Source organism: Notolepis coatsorum (genome assembly GCF_963971535.1).
Source record: "Notolepis coatsorum genome assembly, chromosome: 17".
In the NCBI taxonomy this organism is placed as follows: Eukaryota; Metazoa; Chordata; class Actinopteri; order Aulopiformes; family Paralepididae; genus Notolepis; species Notolepis coatsorum.
In genome coordinates, this window is record NC_140181.1 from 84,071,808 (window position 1) to 84,088,926 (window position 17,119).

The following is a 17,119-nucleotide window of genomic DNA, read 5'->3' on the forward strand; positions in this document are numbered from 1 at the left end:
ATGGTGGAAATTCCAATATGGTAGACTCTATAGGTCCTTATGGCAAAGTTGTTGTGCTTGAATAGATATATCTTCATGACTGTATGACGAACAGATCAGGAGATGAACTCATTAGAAAATGTAAAGTTTGGCATGATGGTGGCGCTAGAGGAAAAGTCATGGGGTCCCCAAAATGAATAGGCTTCTTTCTCTATGTGCACAGCAAATTGGAAAAGATTCAAACAAAAAGGTATTCGAGATACACCAATTCTAATATTTAAAGTTTGGCATGATGGTGGCACTAGACGAAAGGTCATGGGGTCAACTAAATCAATAGGGTTCATCCTCTAGGGGTCATAAATGAAAAGGATTGCCATTTGATTCTGCGGTGGCGGTAAAACCATAATATCCCAGACAGTGTCATTCTGGGATGTGACTATTGCCATCCCTTTATATTCACCATTTATTAATGATTAATTACACAATATATGTGTATTTATATGGATTGTGACATGGTTTACACTCTGTAAACATTTTATATCATAAGTAAACAAAATGGCATTAGGTATAGGGTTAGACTTTTGCTAATTTTTTGGGAATAAAGATTGATTTGTTGCAGTGCCTTTGGCTTTATGTATCAAGTAAACCGGTTATTTTTCTCCATCAATCCCAAATCAAATTTTCTGGTGGGATTAGTATCATCCCAAATTTGGCACAAAAACTATCCAGATTTTTGCTTTGATCTTTGATATATTTTTTTTAACACAGCAACATTTAATATTAGTTCAAACTAAAAGACAGAGGATCAGTATTTCTTTATGTTTGGAAAAACACAATTCACAGATTGAATCCAATCACTACCATCCACTCAGATGGAAAACAGCCAGGCGAAACGGCGTGGTAAAAAGTCGCTTGGTAAAATGAAGTTGGAATGATTTTACCCGAGCTGGTAGTTTGCTAACCTACATTTAAATAGTTTATAATAATGCCAATAGACATCGAACGCTATCCCAAAACTGTCCAGCAAAAAAAGACACCTTCCACATAGGCTAATGATGATTGCGAGCGAGCATGATTTACATAGCTTGCTAGCTAACGTTAGCCAATTTATCAAACGTGTTAGCGTTCAATCTGTCGAAATAATTTACACGAACAACTCACAACATCTCAAATGGACTTACTTTTACTTACTCTTTGCTCAAGGTTGTTGTTACACGCCTCCTGTTTGTATGATTCCCACAGTATGGTATTGGTTACTGTGTCACACTCACACTTAGTGATGGTTTTGTTTCAATTTAATTAATAACGCGAAACACCTGGCGTGTCACTCCGCGCCATCACTTTCATCTCATTCTACTTTGTCAAACATTCAGTTCGCGTTAAGCAGACTGTGACGTACAGGCGTAAACAGCTCTGCATAGGAGTGTGCTTTATTCCCTCTTATTCGAATGTATCCTCCGCGAGGAAAACTAGTGCCAGATTTGACCATTATACAAAGAATAGACTACACATGCTGTATTTTATGATTTTTTTCCCCCATTAATTAATACACAAAATAATTAATTTTAACTAATTTGTCTAGGCATTCAAATAAAAATGAAGACATTTTACCTGTTATCTTAAACGAAACTTTATTTCACTGAATGGTCTTTGACACTTTCCTATTTGTTACATGTCTAGTGAAACTAGAATGGTTTTAAGATACATACACAAATCTATAATTACACCAACCATTGTTTATCTCCATATTCATCATTGCTTTTTAGAGCTATTCTAATTTTTCACAACCACGTGTGTGCACTGGGTAATAGACTGTTACAGAAGCAAATTTTAGCCAGAAGACTTGTCAGTCAAAACAAAGCAAGTTGAGATACCCGATATACAGACAGGCTTTGTTCCACATTCACTAACTGCATTTGCATCAAGCAGAGATAAATTGACAAGAAATGTTTCAACTTTTAGATGATCTCAATTGTTGGAACATTGTCAGAGTAAACAGACTGTCAGCTATGTGAGGAATGGTGTTTTCAACTACAGTATGAGGAATGTAGTGGTGACGCATGGTATTGTGACACTGAGCTTCTTCCAAGGTGATGACGGGGGTTCTCACATTTGCATCTTCAAAAATACATTTCAGAGCCAATTGTTCATATACTAGCAATCTTGGGAACAGAGATATGACACACCTTGTTAAATACATCTTGATTTATGTTAGGAATTGACACTTGTCTGGTCCAGCTCTTACTTCCTGACATTTTGTTTAAAAATAAAAATAGAAAAAAAGAGCCGCTGCCGTCTTAATAAAAAGTAAAATAATCCGCAAGAGAGAAAGCCAGGCACAAAGAACTTAGGAGAAAACAACCGCTTTAAAAGGAATATTTTGCAAGCAGGGATGATACAGTGTGATAAGACATTTTCAATTAACATCAATAAAAGGTTACTTTAGGTTTTACATACAGATGATAGTCAAATCTTGCAAAATACATGGAACAACATTTAAGCACATACAATTTTCATTGTACTGTAGTTCAAGCAGCGCTTGAGTAAAACCACTAGGACGACAATCCACACTTTAGTTCCAAAGGGGCAAGAAAGAAAAGTACTGCCTTTCAAAAAAGCCTAATATTGACCATATTCACAGTGGCCATTTTGCTCTTGTCATGCTCGGGTTGGGTTCCCTGGGAAAGGAACCCGACCTAAGCATGACATAAGGAGCCAAATGGCCACCATGTGAATATGGTCAATAGTGGAATGTCTTATGATGAAGGAAATCTAACATAACAATCTAAGGGGGTACCTTAATCAAACTTTTTAAATGGTGAATCTGTGAACATGATTAAAGAGCATAACACCAAGATGCCAGTGTCACAATACAGCCTGCCTCCTTTCTGTATGAGCCCACAGCAGAATTGCAGTTAGTTAAATACAGGATTGTACTGTCTGAATTTCAAAAGCAAAACAAATTTGGTGTGGGGAGTAAATGGAACACTTAGCATCACAGTGTTTGGTGAAAATTAACTGCCAGTTTAATTACCATAAAATCTGTAAATACCATGACGAATCACACAAAATAGAAAAAAAAATAGAACGTAACAAAGGATGAAAAATGCACAACCAACTAGTTGGGACAAAGGAATTAAGGAAGGACGATTAGAATTCACAACCCCCTCGCACCCCATACATACTCAATCATTCACATTTGTGCTCACTCCCTCTCTCAAAACACATACAACCCTAGCACACACATACAACCTTAGCACTCCCATACAACCCTAGCACTCCCATGCAACCCTAGCACTCGCACACAACCCTAGCACTCGCATACACACAAAGCCAACAAAAACAACAGCAACATGAACTTGCTACTCAACATTATTTTTTTCCACAAAGTGACTGAACCTGCTAACAACTGAAAATTAGCCTGTCACCTCACAGTGAACTGAGAGGGTAAACTAGTTGGTCAGGAGCAATTCAGGCTGCTTGTCATACAGAAGGGGGAGGGGCTGATGGAGTGGAGGGGGATGTATAAGCTGTCTGTGTTTAAGATAAGAGTGTAGGTGGATTAACAGTGCAATTCCATTAGTTATCCGCTTCTCCAGGCTCTGCGTCATCCTGGTTTTCTGATGTCCACAGCTGTAAAGAGGAGCAGATATAGGTATGAATTCCCCCAGAATCACGGAGTACTGCATTTATGACAACCACACCCGTTGACCATATTCGCACAGTGGTCATTTTGCTCTCGTGTCATGCTCAGGGTGGGAACGGGGTGGAAAGGAATCCCAACCTGAGCATGACACAGGGCAAAATGGCCACCGTGTGAATATGGTCAATGGCCACTCCCACTTTCAGGCCCAATTGTAAAAGGAAAAACGTTTGCTACCATTTCAGGGTCAATAATCTGAAGCAGAACAATTTTAACATTAACTTACAGTCAGGTTGTCCCTTAGTAGTTGCATGATCAGGGTGCTGTCTTTGTAAGAATCCTCGTTCAAAGTGTCAAGTTCAGCAATGGCTTCATCAAATGCCTGGGAAAAATAAAAGAAAAAAATCATAATAGAATCCACTTCATCTATTGCAGCAGTATACTGGAGAAATCAAGAGCCTCTAGAGACCATAACAGTAATATGAACTTGAACTTTAAATATAAAACTCTACAAATGGTGATGTTTCATTTATTGTAACACTCTAAAGCAGTATATTAGCACAAGAAAAAGGTAGCTGAAGCGATTGGATATTTTAACAAAGCCTCCCAAAGTTCATAGGCTGAAATAAGTACCGTGAGTTTATATATTACTTGCCTAGAATCAGGGTAGCATTTATTGGATGCCAAGCTAATTTACTTCTAAATATATGGGTACCAGAGTTACTAGGCAAGCCTATCTAAGCCGGACCCAGCCATGCCACTCACAGGCATATATACCAATCCTCATCCGTCTGTACTTACTGCACAGTCCTTTACTATATCTATACATATCCTACTCTTACCAATTACGCTGTTGGGCAGTAGTAGTCATACTGTCTTTATTTATTATACTACAACTCTGTACATACATCTGATTAGCACTACACTCGGTAGTACTAATTTGTATATTTTGTACCCAGTTTAATCACCTGTACATTGTATATTGCTGTTGCACTTTACTGCTACATTTGCACTCTGGTTGGATGCCAACTTCTTTTCGTTGTACTGTACTTGTGCTGCATGACGACAATACATTTGAATCTAATCTAATCCCAAGCAATTTTTGTTTTAAACATATGGGTACCACAGAGTTACTAGGCAAGCCTAGCAATCCTGGTCCGGACAAAAATAACAGAGGGCGAGATGAAAGTAAAACATATGACCACGCCCTGCAGACCAACAAACGAGGCACAATTGTGGCCACTGCTTGTGCTGCACTAAATAAACTGAAGCCATCTTCTGACTCTCGATGACATCGAGACACGGAAGCAGATTTAGATGTATTAAATGCAAACAGGCAGCAGCTCAATTGAAACTTATTCACATGGCGGCCATTTTGCTCTTATGGTCATGCTCGGGTTGAGATTCCTTTCCAGGAACCCCAAGCCGAGCATGACCATAAGAGCAAAAAAGGAATCCCAACCAGAGCATGACCATAAGAGCAAAATGGCCACCGTGTGGATATGGTCAATGGCCACTCCCACTTTCAGGCCAAATTGTAAAGGGCTATCCCTCTGGTGGCTGCCTGGGAAAGTTTGAAAATCACTGCCCTAAAACTAGGCTCCTACCGTCTTTGCCAGGGTACAGGCCTTCTCAGGGTTGTTAAGGATTTCATAGAAGAAGACTGAGAAGTTAAGGGCCAGGCCAAGCCTGATTGGGTGTGTTGGCTGCATCTCTTTCTTGCTGATTTCAAAAGCATCCTGATACGCCTGCTGGGAGTTGTCCACCGTAGCTGAGGCAGGAAACAAGAGAAGACGTTTCAAGCTCAATCGTTTTATAAACATCACTTCAGATTCAACAGATATTCCCTCGCTACACAATGGTACCTCTAGGTCCAATACATGCAAAACGTGACTCAAAATACAATTTTAGCGCAGAAATCATGTGAATCACACCCATCACACTTACTCTTCTTGGAGTCCCCAGATGCTACCTCAGAGAGGTATCTATAGTAATCGCCTTTCATTTTCAGATAGAACACCTTGCTTTCAGCGGCAGTTGCATTGGCAATGAGATACTTGTCGAGAAGACCCTGCAAAGAACAAGAATGCAGTTTTACATTGGTTAGTCGGTATGATGGATATGTTTTGTGTTGCCAACAGAACATACGAGTCGGAATCGTTAACAACCACCTAACGAATCGACAGCCCTTACCAGCACATCGTTACAGATATCCTGCAGCTCGGTTTCGATCTTCTCACGGTACTCGCGTGCCATCTGCTGCTTTTTCTCATTGCCCTCGGTCTTCTGCTCAATGCTGGAGATGACACGCCAGGAGGAACGACGTGCTCCTACCACATTCTTGTAGGCGACAGAAAGCAGGTTGCGCTCCTCGTTGGAGAGCTCCCCGCCCTGCTCTGTCACCGACTTCATAGCTGCAGCCATGTCATCGTAGCGCTCAGCCTGCTCTGCAAGCTTGGCCTTCTGTACCAGGTCGTTCTTATCCATTTTCTAGTCTGGGGTAATAAGAGAATATAATGTCAGGAGAAGTTATGGGTAGTCACACAGAGTCAGGCGAAAGCTTTTTTATTTTTTTTAACTTGGCACGTCTTTGGATTGAAATGTGCCACTCTTCAGATAGCTTTTGTTTCAAAAGATAGGCCCGAGACACTCAGTGGACACCAGGAGATGCTTTTTGGATTGTCAGGCCTGATTTAGATTATATTACCAATAGGGCCAATCATACCTACCCTAACCAGATAGCTAATACCGTTATGTACTTAGACGTTAGACCTTCAAATTCCACACAGGCCCGGCCTCACCCAGTTTCGACTGGCCTCAATTTGCTAACAGTAGTTACAGTTGTTATCAGCCAATATTAGATATACATAACTAAGCAACGAGGGCCTCGTTTAGAACGGACATTTGCTAATGTTAGCCAGCTTTCCCGGTAAGACTTTGTGAGGCCCTCTCGTTACTACTAGCTGGACAACAAAACAGCGTTAGCGGCTAACGTTAGCTCGTGTAGTAATGTGACTTCACGTCAAATTGAACATCATTGTCGTATGACCATCAGATTTGATGTCAGTGACATTACTCGGATTGGGTTAGTTACCGATTCTAAAATCAGCTTCATCCATGATGGACATAACCAGTCGATACTGTTAGCGTGTTGCTATCTGGCTAACGTCAGGTACAATAGCAGTGGTCCTAAGCCGCGGCAGTGAAGGCACTGGTTAGCGGGCAGCTAGCAGCCGCCGTCATCGTCGTATGGAGCTCCGCCGCTGGTTAGCGCTAGTAAGGCCAGCGTTAGCAATGGCTGACTATTACTTTCGACTAACGTTAGAGGCCTTAGGAGGATCGATGAGACGTCAAATTCACAACGTTACCGTCTATAGACAGACAGAGCGAAAACGCGCATCGTAGATTATCGGGTATAATTGTGTAATATAACAAGCTGTAACGCGGCCTGCCGATGTTAGTGATCCACGTAAGAACAAAGTGTCATGGAATCCGAACGTAGCGTTAGCTTAGCTACCGTAACGTTAGCCGAGCCCTTTCACTCACCGCTAGCTAACCGTTAGCTAGCACCCCCCTTGCATTACGTCTCCGTGTTCCAATAGAATGCGGAGAGACAAACATCTCAACATTGAACGTAAAACGTAAGCCCCCACTGGTATAACTCGCCATCTACGTGTACAAGGTGACCCAACTCACAATATTTGCAACTTCTAATCCTGCTTTTTATCTGTGGACGATGCAACCTCCGTCCTCCGTCTCGCTCCGGGTATCGTTCAGGGCAGTCACCACTTCCGCTCCACTGACACTGCTGCTTCCTCTCTGCGCACAACATCTGCCTCACCAAACATCAGCCTTCGCACTAAATACAATGAGATATATATATATATATATATATAGCTAGCTATAAACACAACGCGAGGTGCTATAGTAGTACCAGAGGTGTCATTATGTAACATAATCGAATACATTATTGATGGACATTGCAAGTCACTATGAATTGAAAATGGGGGACCCTGATGTAAACAAGACAAACGTCTTTCTCTGGTCTGCATCCCCTTAACAATTGTATGTATTGAGCTGTACTGTATTGTACCCATTCTGCAATCTGTTAAATAAAGTTTCCATTCATTCATTCAACCAAAAGCAGGTTAAATAAGGACGTAACATACTGCTTCAATGGCTTTGGTCATTGCACGGATGAGACGTTTCCCTCCACATACACACAGGTATACTACATTTGGGTAGTCAGTCAGTCCCAATCATAGACATAATAGTTAGAACTGTGTAGTATGGACCCCTAGGTGGGTCTTCTTGGGACGTTTAAAATGGGTCTCCAAATGACACTGGAAGTATCATGTGAAGCCAAAGCCCTCTCAAATAGGCTACAATGGAAGATAGACATCTTGAATAAAACACAGTAAGCTACTGTAGTATTTTAGCAGTCTGATAGCAGGATACATTTAGTCCTATTAGCTTAGACAATAATCTGCCAAATGGGTCATTCCTAGCTATTGGTGACTTTTCAATGTGCTAACCCTTGGGGGGGGGGGGGGGGGGTTGCGTTTTTAGAATTATATTGATTGATTGATTGATTGATTGATTGATTGATTGAACAATTTATTAACAGATTGCAGAATGGGTACAATACAGCACAGCTCAATACATACAATTGTTAAGGGGATGCAGACCAGAGAAAGACGTTCGAATTGCAGTCTCCCGTAGGTGCTCTTTGAGAGTGGTTTTGAAAGTGGGTAGTGATTTACATTCCTTTACAGCTGTGGGTAGGGCGTTCCACATTGATGTGGCATAATTGCGAAACGTGTTTAGTCCCTTGTTTGAGCCGAATCTGGGTTTAACATGATTTGTGGAGCTCCCTCTGGTGTTGTGGTCGTGGTATTCACTGACCTTTGGGAAGTATTTTGACATGTACATGGGTACCTTAGTTGTGTAGTGTATCTTGTAGACCAGGCCCATTGCAAGTTGCTGTACTCTGTCGTCTACTCTAAGCCATCCTAGGTTGTCAAAGTGGGCAGGGGTGAGGTGGGTTATTTACCGATATCAGGTAAATAACATGTTTAACCTTCAGGTACTTGTATTGGTCTCAAGCACTTGAATAATAATAATTATGGGTGGATTGTTCAGCCATCGACCGTGAGAGAGTTCCACGCTGTTAGGGACATATACATAGCTATTGCAAAGTGTTAATAATGTAAATATTCAACAATACTTAGCTTTTCTTACACCTTATAAATGGCTGCATTTATATAGCGCTTTTATCCAAAGCGCGGCAGAGGCAACCATGCAAGGTGCCAACCTGCACATCGGGAGCAATTAGGGGTTAAGTGTCTTGCTCAAGGACACTTCGACACTCTGCCCGGGTGGAGCGGGAGTTGAACCGGGAGCCTCTGGATTACCAGATGACTGCTCTACCTCCTGAGCCACTGTCGCCCCTTATGTGTCCCTTATTCCATCATATATGGTTTTATTTGAATAATAATGAAACAAGAATTGTGGAGTAGAACATTTGTTTATTATTCAGAACAATCACATGTTGTATCGTTTGGGGTTTGCTTGCCTCAGGGAGCAAACCTCTAGCGTTATCTGGTGGGTAATTGACCTATCTCCATGTCCTAATTGCAGATTCATACCTGGTGTGACTCATTAAATGTCTCGTTATATTCTCTTCCTGGTCACACCGCCAGTGTCAGTCGATCAGCAAACTGTCAGTGAGTAATACCTACAGCTCTAGTCTCATCGTTCCTTGTCACGGAAGATGAGTATGTCACTATGTGCTTGAATCACCATGTCTTCATTGATTACTGTGTGTATCCGCTATTGGAATATTATCGTATTGTCTGTATATGCACCTCTGTTGTTTGACGTGTGTACCAAGTAACATGTTTTGGAGACAGTGCTCTCTCCACTTTGTTTTCCCCGTTTATCATATTGTGTGTATATACAACTCCGTCGTTTGACGTGTGTACCAAGTAACGTGTTTTGGAGACCGTGCTCTCTCCACTTTGTTTTCCCGTTTATCGTGTGAGAACCCTATGTATTGTATTGTGGATTCATATATAACGTGTTTTTGAGACGGAGATTCATCTCACTTTTCATTTATACGCCTTCGTCTGCGTGTGCCATTCGTTACGCAATTAAAGTAACAGTGCCTTGTTTGAAAACCAACACCTGGGTCCAACACACCTACCAAATCGTGCTGACGACACAGGGGGCGCACCCAGCAGGCAATGATCGTCGAGATTCAGCACCTAACCTCTGCCGTCACCAACCTTGTGAATATCCAGGCCAACCACACGTCACCAGCGGCGTCGACAGCAGTAGGAGCGGTGTCTCCCCCGGCGCAGATGACTACTCGAGAGCCCCGGGTTCCTCCTCCAGAGCGCTACAATGGAGGTCCAGAGGGCTGCAGAGAATTCCTAACCCAGTGCTCGCTAATCTTCAGTCTGCAGCCTCGGATATTTCCCACGGAGCAGTCCCGAGTGGCCTACATCATCACACTGTTGACGGGCCGCGCCCTTTCCTGGGCCACGGCCGAGGGGGAGAGCCAGTCACAGCTGTGCACCAACGTTACAATATTTACCCGGGAGTTACGCAAGATTTTCGACAGCTCCTGGCCTGGGTGATATCGGTGCACGAGGCCGGTCGACGGCTTATGGCATGTCGCCAGGGGAATCGCTCGGTGGCTGACTATGCTATCGAGTTGCGCACCGTAGCTAAGGATGCGGGTTGGGAGGAGAGGGCCATAGTCGTTCTCTTTGATCAGGGGCTCTCGGAGAGAATGAAAGATGAACTGGCTCCCGGAGAGGTTTGACGGTATCGTAGAGCTTGCGGTGCGAGTGGACAATCAACGCCGAGAGCGATCACGGGAGAGAGGCTCGTTACAGGGTGCACAGCCCTGGCTTCCTCCCAGCAGAGAGACAATTCACCGGTTCCCGGAGGGGAACACAACTGACAAGCCCATGCAACTGGGTGCGGCACAGCTCTCTAGCATTGAGCGGCGGCTAACGGTCACCATTATGCCACCTGCCCAGGCCGACCTCGGGAAATGGGGCAGCTCGTTAGTATCGGGAGGGGTACTAGCGGGTGGGGATCTACCCTCTGGTGTTAACGACCCTTGAACATTTGTTGGTGTCAGTGTACGGTGGGGGCGTGGTATTAGACAGACACAGGCTTTGGTTGACTCAGGAGCAGCGGGTAATCTAATCTAGGAATTAGAGGAACCAGTCCCTGTTCAAGGTACAGGTACCATTACGCACCGGACGGCGGCAGTGCATCTTCAAGTAGGAGCGGGACAGTGGTAAGTGGTAACATATACAATTTTGTATTGTAACCTCACCAGGGTGTCCTATTGTGCTAGGTCACCCTTGGTTAGCGTCTAATAACCCCTGCATTAACTGGTCGACAGGTAGGCTCTCGCTGGAGAATGGCTCCGTGCCAGTCTCCATCGAGGTCCCACTCACCAGACTCCCATTTCCCTCACAGCCCAAACTAGCAATTGGGTCGGCAGGCCCTTCTTCCCTTCCCAGTCCCGACCTGACCGGTGTGCCCAGCACGTATATGGGGCCTGGGGGAGGTGTTTAGTAAAGCCTGTGCTAAAGCATTGCCTCCTGATAGATCGTATAACTGCACAATTGATCTATTGCCAGGTATACCTCACCACCTCGGGCTTGAATTACGTCTCTGTTAAGAACCGCTACCCCCTTCCCCTCATGGACACCGCCTTTGAGTCTCTGCAGGGGGCTCAAGTGTTCTCCAAACTGGACCTGCGTACGAAAGGCGAAAGGCCTCTCCTCTGTCCTGAGCTGATCGTGGATTATAGGAGAGGACAGCAGGAGACGCACACACCACTGATGATTAACGGGGCCACCGTGGACAGGGTGAGCAGCTTTAAGTACCTGGGGGTCCACATCTCAGAGGACCTGACATGGTCAACACACATAGACACAGTAGTAAAGAAGGCGAAACAGCGCCTCTACCACCTGAGACAGTTAAGGAAGTTCAGAGTATCGGGGAAGATACTCCAGTCCTTCTACTCAGGAGCTGTAGAGAGCATCCTGACCGGAAACATCACTGCCTGGTATAGAAACAGCACGGCACAGGACAAGAAGGCCCTACAGAGAGTGGTGCGCTCAGCCGAGCGTACCACGGGTATTGCACTACCCCCCCTGCAGGTTCTATACAACAAGAGGTGCAAATCCAGAGCCTGCAGGATAATGAAAGACCCTCACCACCCCAATAACAGCCTGTTTCAGCTGCTGAGGTCAGGCAGACACCTGCGAACCCCAGCTACTAGGACAGAGCGGCTGAGGCTCAGCTTCTTCCCCCAGGCCATCAGAGCCATGAACAATGAACATTGAGTGCTCAGAACATTGAACTATCCACACACAAGCACACATGAACACACACACGACACGCACGCTGTGCACGCTCACACACGAGCAGCCACTTAACACTTTAACATGAGCGGGCACACACTCATGTCGCACACACGCACACTTATGGCCAAAGGAAAGGACACTTTAAATTAGAATAACAGGAACAGTGTATTGCACTACCAAAGCTAACTAGCATGTCCCATATGCTCTGTAAATAACTATGTACAGATACCGAGATGTCACTCCATGTTACCTGTTACCTGTTTACTGCACAATGTTGTTTTTTCATTTTTGATTCTATTATATGTTGTACCACTGTATTGCACATCGTTGCGGGCAAGACCACCCGCATTTCATTGTATACCTGTATGCCGTGACAATTAAAACTCTTGACTTGACTTGACTTGATTCTCCTAGATCTATCTGCAGCCTTCGACACAGTCAACCATCAGATCCTCCTCGTGTCCCTCGCAGGAATGGGAGTGGCTGGCTCTGCACTGACATGGCTGACATCATACCTCAATGACCGCTCCTACCAAGTGTCATGGAGAGGGACCCTGTCGGCCACCCGCCCCCTGCGGATGGGTGTCCCCCAGGCAGGGGCGTAACTAAGGGGGGGGTCCCCGGGAAATGTCCCCCGCATGATTTCAGAATAGAGTTATTGTCCCCCCCACGTTCCCCAAACAGCTGCTTGGCCATCTCTGAGCCATTGTCATGCAAAGTCGAGTAGCCAGGTGAGCACCCGGCGCTAAGTACCACAGCTGTTTTTGCATATCAACAACAGCCCAGTATTCAGGTATGCTCAAATAGGCTACATACTGTAACACCCCTCCCCAGTTTGGTGTGAAACTGTGATAAATAGCGCGATCACGATCTCACTCTCCTCTCTCTCTCTCTCTCTCATACACACAACGTAGTATGCACGTTCCGAGACTCGCGCGGCATTATGACTTGTCATAAGTGAATTATATAGAAACAACTCACCAAAATGTACTTGCACAACTGATTTAAAAAATATTACGAAAAGGGGGGGACCCCCCTTCACCCCCCCTACCCCCACCCCAGCGACCATACAACTATACGTAGCACCCCTTCGACACTGACCACGCCCCCAAATGTGCTCCCCCCCCTCCCCCCCCACCACTGACCACAGAGTTACGCCCTTGCCCCCAGGGCTTGGTCCTAGGACCCCTTCTCTTCTCCCTCTATACTAAATCTCTGGGTAACATTATCACGTCTCATGCCTTCTTGTATCATTGCTATGCAGATGATACTCAACTCTTCCTCTCCTTCCCTCCCTCAGAGATCTCGGCCTGTCTGTCCGACATCTCCGCCTGGATGGTGACCAACCACCTCAAACTGAACCTAAGCTAAACAGAATTGCTCCACCTGCCGGCCAAATCCTCCCCCCTGACCGACCTTTCCATCAGTCGAGAATGCAGCTGTGACCGCGTCCCCGACCGCCAAGAACCTTGGTGTTGTCCTCGACGAGTCGACCAGTTGAACTTCTCCGCTCACATCGCAGCAACAACCAGAACCTGCAGATTCCTACTGAGCAACGTCAGAAGGATCCGCCCCTTCCTGACAAAAGAAGCCACCCAACTCCTTGTCCAATCAACAGTCATCTCCCGCCTCGACTACTGCAACACACTGCTTGCTGGCCTCCCGGCCACTGCCACCAAGCCTCTTCAACTCATTCAGAACACAGCGGCCCGCCTGATCTCAAACCTGCCGAAGTCAGCCCATGTCACCCCACTTCTTAGGGACCTGCACTGGCTCCCCATTGCCGCACGAATCCGCTTCAAGGCCCTCGACCTGGCATACCGTGCGGCAAAGGGAACCGCTCCCGCCTACCTCCGGTCAATGGTCTCTAATTACACACCCTCAAGACCCCTACGCTCTGCATCTTCTGGCTGTCTCAGACCCACTCCTATCCGAGCTCGGGGAGGATCATCAGGGAGAAGCCGCCTTTCTCAGTCCTTGCCCCACAATGGTGGAACGAACCCCACAGTTAGGACAGCCGAAACCCGTCCAATCTTTCGCCGTCGACTAAAGACGCACTTCTTCAACCATTGTCTGAAAAAAAATTCTAAAAAGAATCTAACCTTTATGCACTTGTCCTAATATACTAACCTACACTGTAACACTCAACACTTTGATGAACAATGTTACTCAGCTAGAGTTGTACCCTTCCTGATGACTTGTCATACAGAACTTGTAAGTCGCTTTGGATAAAAGCGTCAGCTAAATGACTAAATGTAAATGCGTACAATTTGGTCAGGATTAGGGAGGGGGATGAGTGGAAGACTGCCTTTAACAATGGCCATTACGAGTATCTGGTCATGCCCTTTGGCCTGGCTAATGCACCGGCAGTCTTCCAGGCGCTGGTGAATGACTTGATAGGGGCGTCAGTCTTCGTATATCTGGACAACATCCTTATTTTTTCCAAAGATATGTCACAACAGCATGTTCGTCAGGTTCTCCAGCGCCTTCTCCAACACCAGCTTTTTGTTAAAGCTGAGAAATGTCTGTTTCACGCTGACACAGTATCATTTTTGGGGTTTACTTTAACCAGGGGGGATTTACGCATGGATCCTGCCAAGGTTAGTGCAGTCTTAGACTGGCCCCGCCCCTCCTCTCTCAAACAGCTACAGCACTTTCTAGGGTTTGCACATTTTTATAGACGATTTATTCGTAACTTTAGCGCCCTAGCTTCGCTGTCAGCATTTGTCTGGTCTCCACAGGCGGAGAACGCCTTCCGTGACCTCAAACACCATTTCACCTCCGCCCCTGTCTTACTTACTTACGCCTTTTACCCCGTTTTGGGCATTAGCCACCAACAAGGGTTCTCCAAGCATCCCGATCCTGAGCCAACCTCTCCAGCTGGCCCCAGGTGTGTCCCATCTTCTTGGCATCATCTTCCAAGTCTCTGCGCCAGGTGTTTCGTGGTCGGCCTCTCTTCCTTTTCCCTTGGGGGTTCCACCTGAGAGATTGTCTTGTGATGCTCAGGGATGGTTTACAGAGTGTATGGCCAATCCATCTCTAACGCCATTGGAGAATCTCTTTCTCTGCTGGCTGTTGTTGTGTTCGTTGCCACAGGACTTTGTTGCTGATGGTGTTAGGCCAGCGAATCTGGAGGATTCGGCGCAGACCGGTGTTTAAGAAAACTTGCAGTGTATTGGTTGTGGTGACAGTGGCTCAGCGCCATAGAGTAGGACTGACTTCACGTTGGTGTTAAATGTCCTGATCTTGTTGTTTTTTTAGTTGGAGAGCCCCTGTCTTAGTCCAACCAGATTCGGAGGTTCCATTTCTGGTAGAAGTGGATGCCGCCGATGTCACGTGGGATGGGGTGCTCTCCCAGAGATGCTTAAAGGACGGAAAAGTGCATCCCTGTGCTTTTTTTCGCGACTGCTGTCCCCGGGCCGAACGCAACTACGACATGGGAAATCATGAGTTGCTAGCCATCAAATTGGCACTGGAGGAGGGGAGGCAGTGGTTGGAGGGGGCCGCACAGCCCTTTATAGTATGGACCGACCACAAGAACCTGGCATACATTCAGGGGGCTAAGCGACTTAACGCACGCCAAGCCAGGTGGGCCTTGGTCTTCACTCACTTCCACTTCTCCATCTCCTTTCGGCAGGACACTCTCCCGACAGTTCCAATCACTTCTACATCATTAACATCCACAAGCATCGCTAATCACTTCTACTTCCAATATCTGCATAACCAAAATACTGTATTGAGTGCTTTTTAAATTAATTGAAATAAGTTATACATAACAAAATAACAAATTATACAGGCTTCTTAAAATGGGTGGAGTATCCCTTTAAAAGTTAGGAGCAGGCAGCTCTGCTGAATCCTGTCATGGATTTAGGTTATTAGGTTTACTTAAAAATTTAATATGAGAAATGGTCAAGCTACTGAGGACAAGGAATGTTCATAATTCAAATTCAAATTATGCATCCGTGGCCTGGTGATTGAGGTTGACCTCAAATAAATCGTGCCCCCCCCCCCCCCCTCCCCTCGCTAAACCCTCACATGATTTTTCTTGGCTGTAACCTAATTGGTTCTGCCAGAAGTTGTACTCTTGTGACAACCAACGGCATAAAAAGGTGTTCATACAGTTTGACTGGAATTCTGTTACTAGGGAGCATTTTGGACCCAAGCGTATTTCCTGTTAAATATTGCATTAGCCAACATTGCAACAGGAAATAAACTTCTGTTTAGAATGTTTATGTTGTCAAGATGCAACCGTCTATATTTGAAAGAGCTATTTTTGTTGGAAGAGAGCTCTCAATTCACTGCTCGCTTTGATATTTGATGAGCCCAGAATTCCAGTAAGCTAATCATATCCCAGGCTCCTTGTTATGCTCTCTGCTCACCGTTTCCCCTGATTGTTCTTCTTACATCTTAAAGGGAAAATCCACCCGAAAATAGAATTCACTTGTTATTTCCACAATACCGTAGGCCTACAGCTCAGTATATGAACCAGAGACTCTCCTTGATGATGTCATCAAGAGAGAAATGCTGGATCATCTCCATAGACGGGGGATATATACCTACTCCTACTGTGACAGCACCCATGGTGATTCTGCTGGGATATGGGTATATTTTCTGATTCAAAGCTGTGAGCTCTACATTTAAATACAACTCATTGGGATGTAATAACTCCAACAAGAATTATGTTCACAGTCCACAAAATCACAGTCACTAATTAATTGCCAATGGAACAAACTCCAGAAAGTGTCACAAAACAAATCTTGATGCTCTGGATTTCCAGAGAGAAATTTACATGTTTATAGATTACTGTCTGAGATTACTGGAATAGTACAACATAGGTTCTGTTTTAGGGTGGATTTCCTCTTTAGATCCAGCACCTTTCCATCAACATCAGTTCCCGAAAAACACCTTCCAGTAAAGAGTTCCTTGTTTTCCATTTGAATTGAACCTGAACAAGTTACAATGTTATTGTCAAGACAATAATTGATACTTTTTTTAATTAGTTAATTAATTCAGCACAGATAAATACAGGACACACTACTACTATCAGCAGACATTATATACAATAGAATAACAAATATACATAGAATAAATAGTCATACAA

General features: G+C 44.9%; 2 protein-coding genes across 2 annotated transcripts in view; both read right to left on the reverse strand.

The window, feature by feature from the left end:
* The window catches only part of pabpc1l (poly(A) binding protein, cytoplasmic 1-like), an 87,526-nt gene extending 86,226 nt beyond the window's left edge, over window positions 1-1,300 (reverse strand). The window contains exon 1 of the mRNA XM_084332906.1: window positions 1,171-1,300. The gene's annotated coding sequence lies outside the window, so the exon portion shown is untranslated. The remainder of the gene's footprint in view (window positions 1-1,170) is intronic.
* Window positions 1,301-1,584: 284 nt separating this feature from the next.
* On the reverse strand, window positions 1,585-7,442 carry LOC311244475 (14-3-3 protein beta/alpha-2). The gene is made up of 6 exons (XM_084334012.1): window positions 7,319-7,442; window positions 5,816-6,117; window positions 5,570-5,693; window positions 5,230-5,393; window positions 3,909-4,004; window positions 1,585-3,612 (listed from the first exon to the last, which is right to left on the reverse strand). Exons 2-6 carry the CDS (start codon window positions 6,107-6,109, stop codon window positions 3,559-3,561), a joined length of 732 nt encoding a protein of 243 aa, XP_084190138.1. The 5' UTR covers window positions 6,110-6,117; window positions 7,319-7,442; the 3' UTR covers window positions 1,585-3,558.
* Between the last annotated feature and the right edge of the window lie 9,677 nt (window positions 7,443-17,119).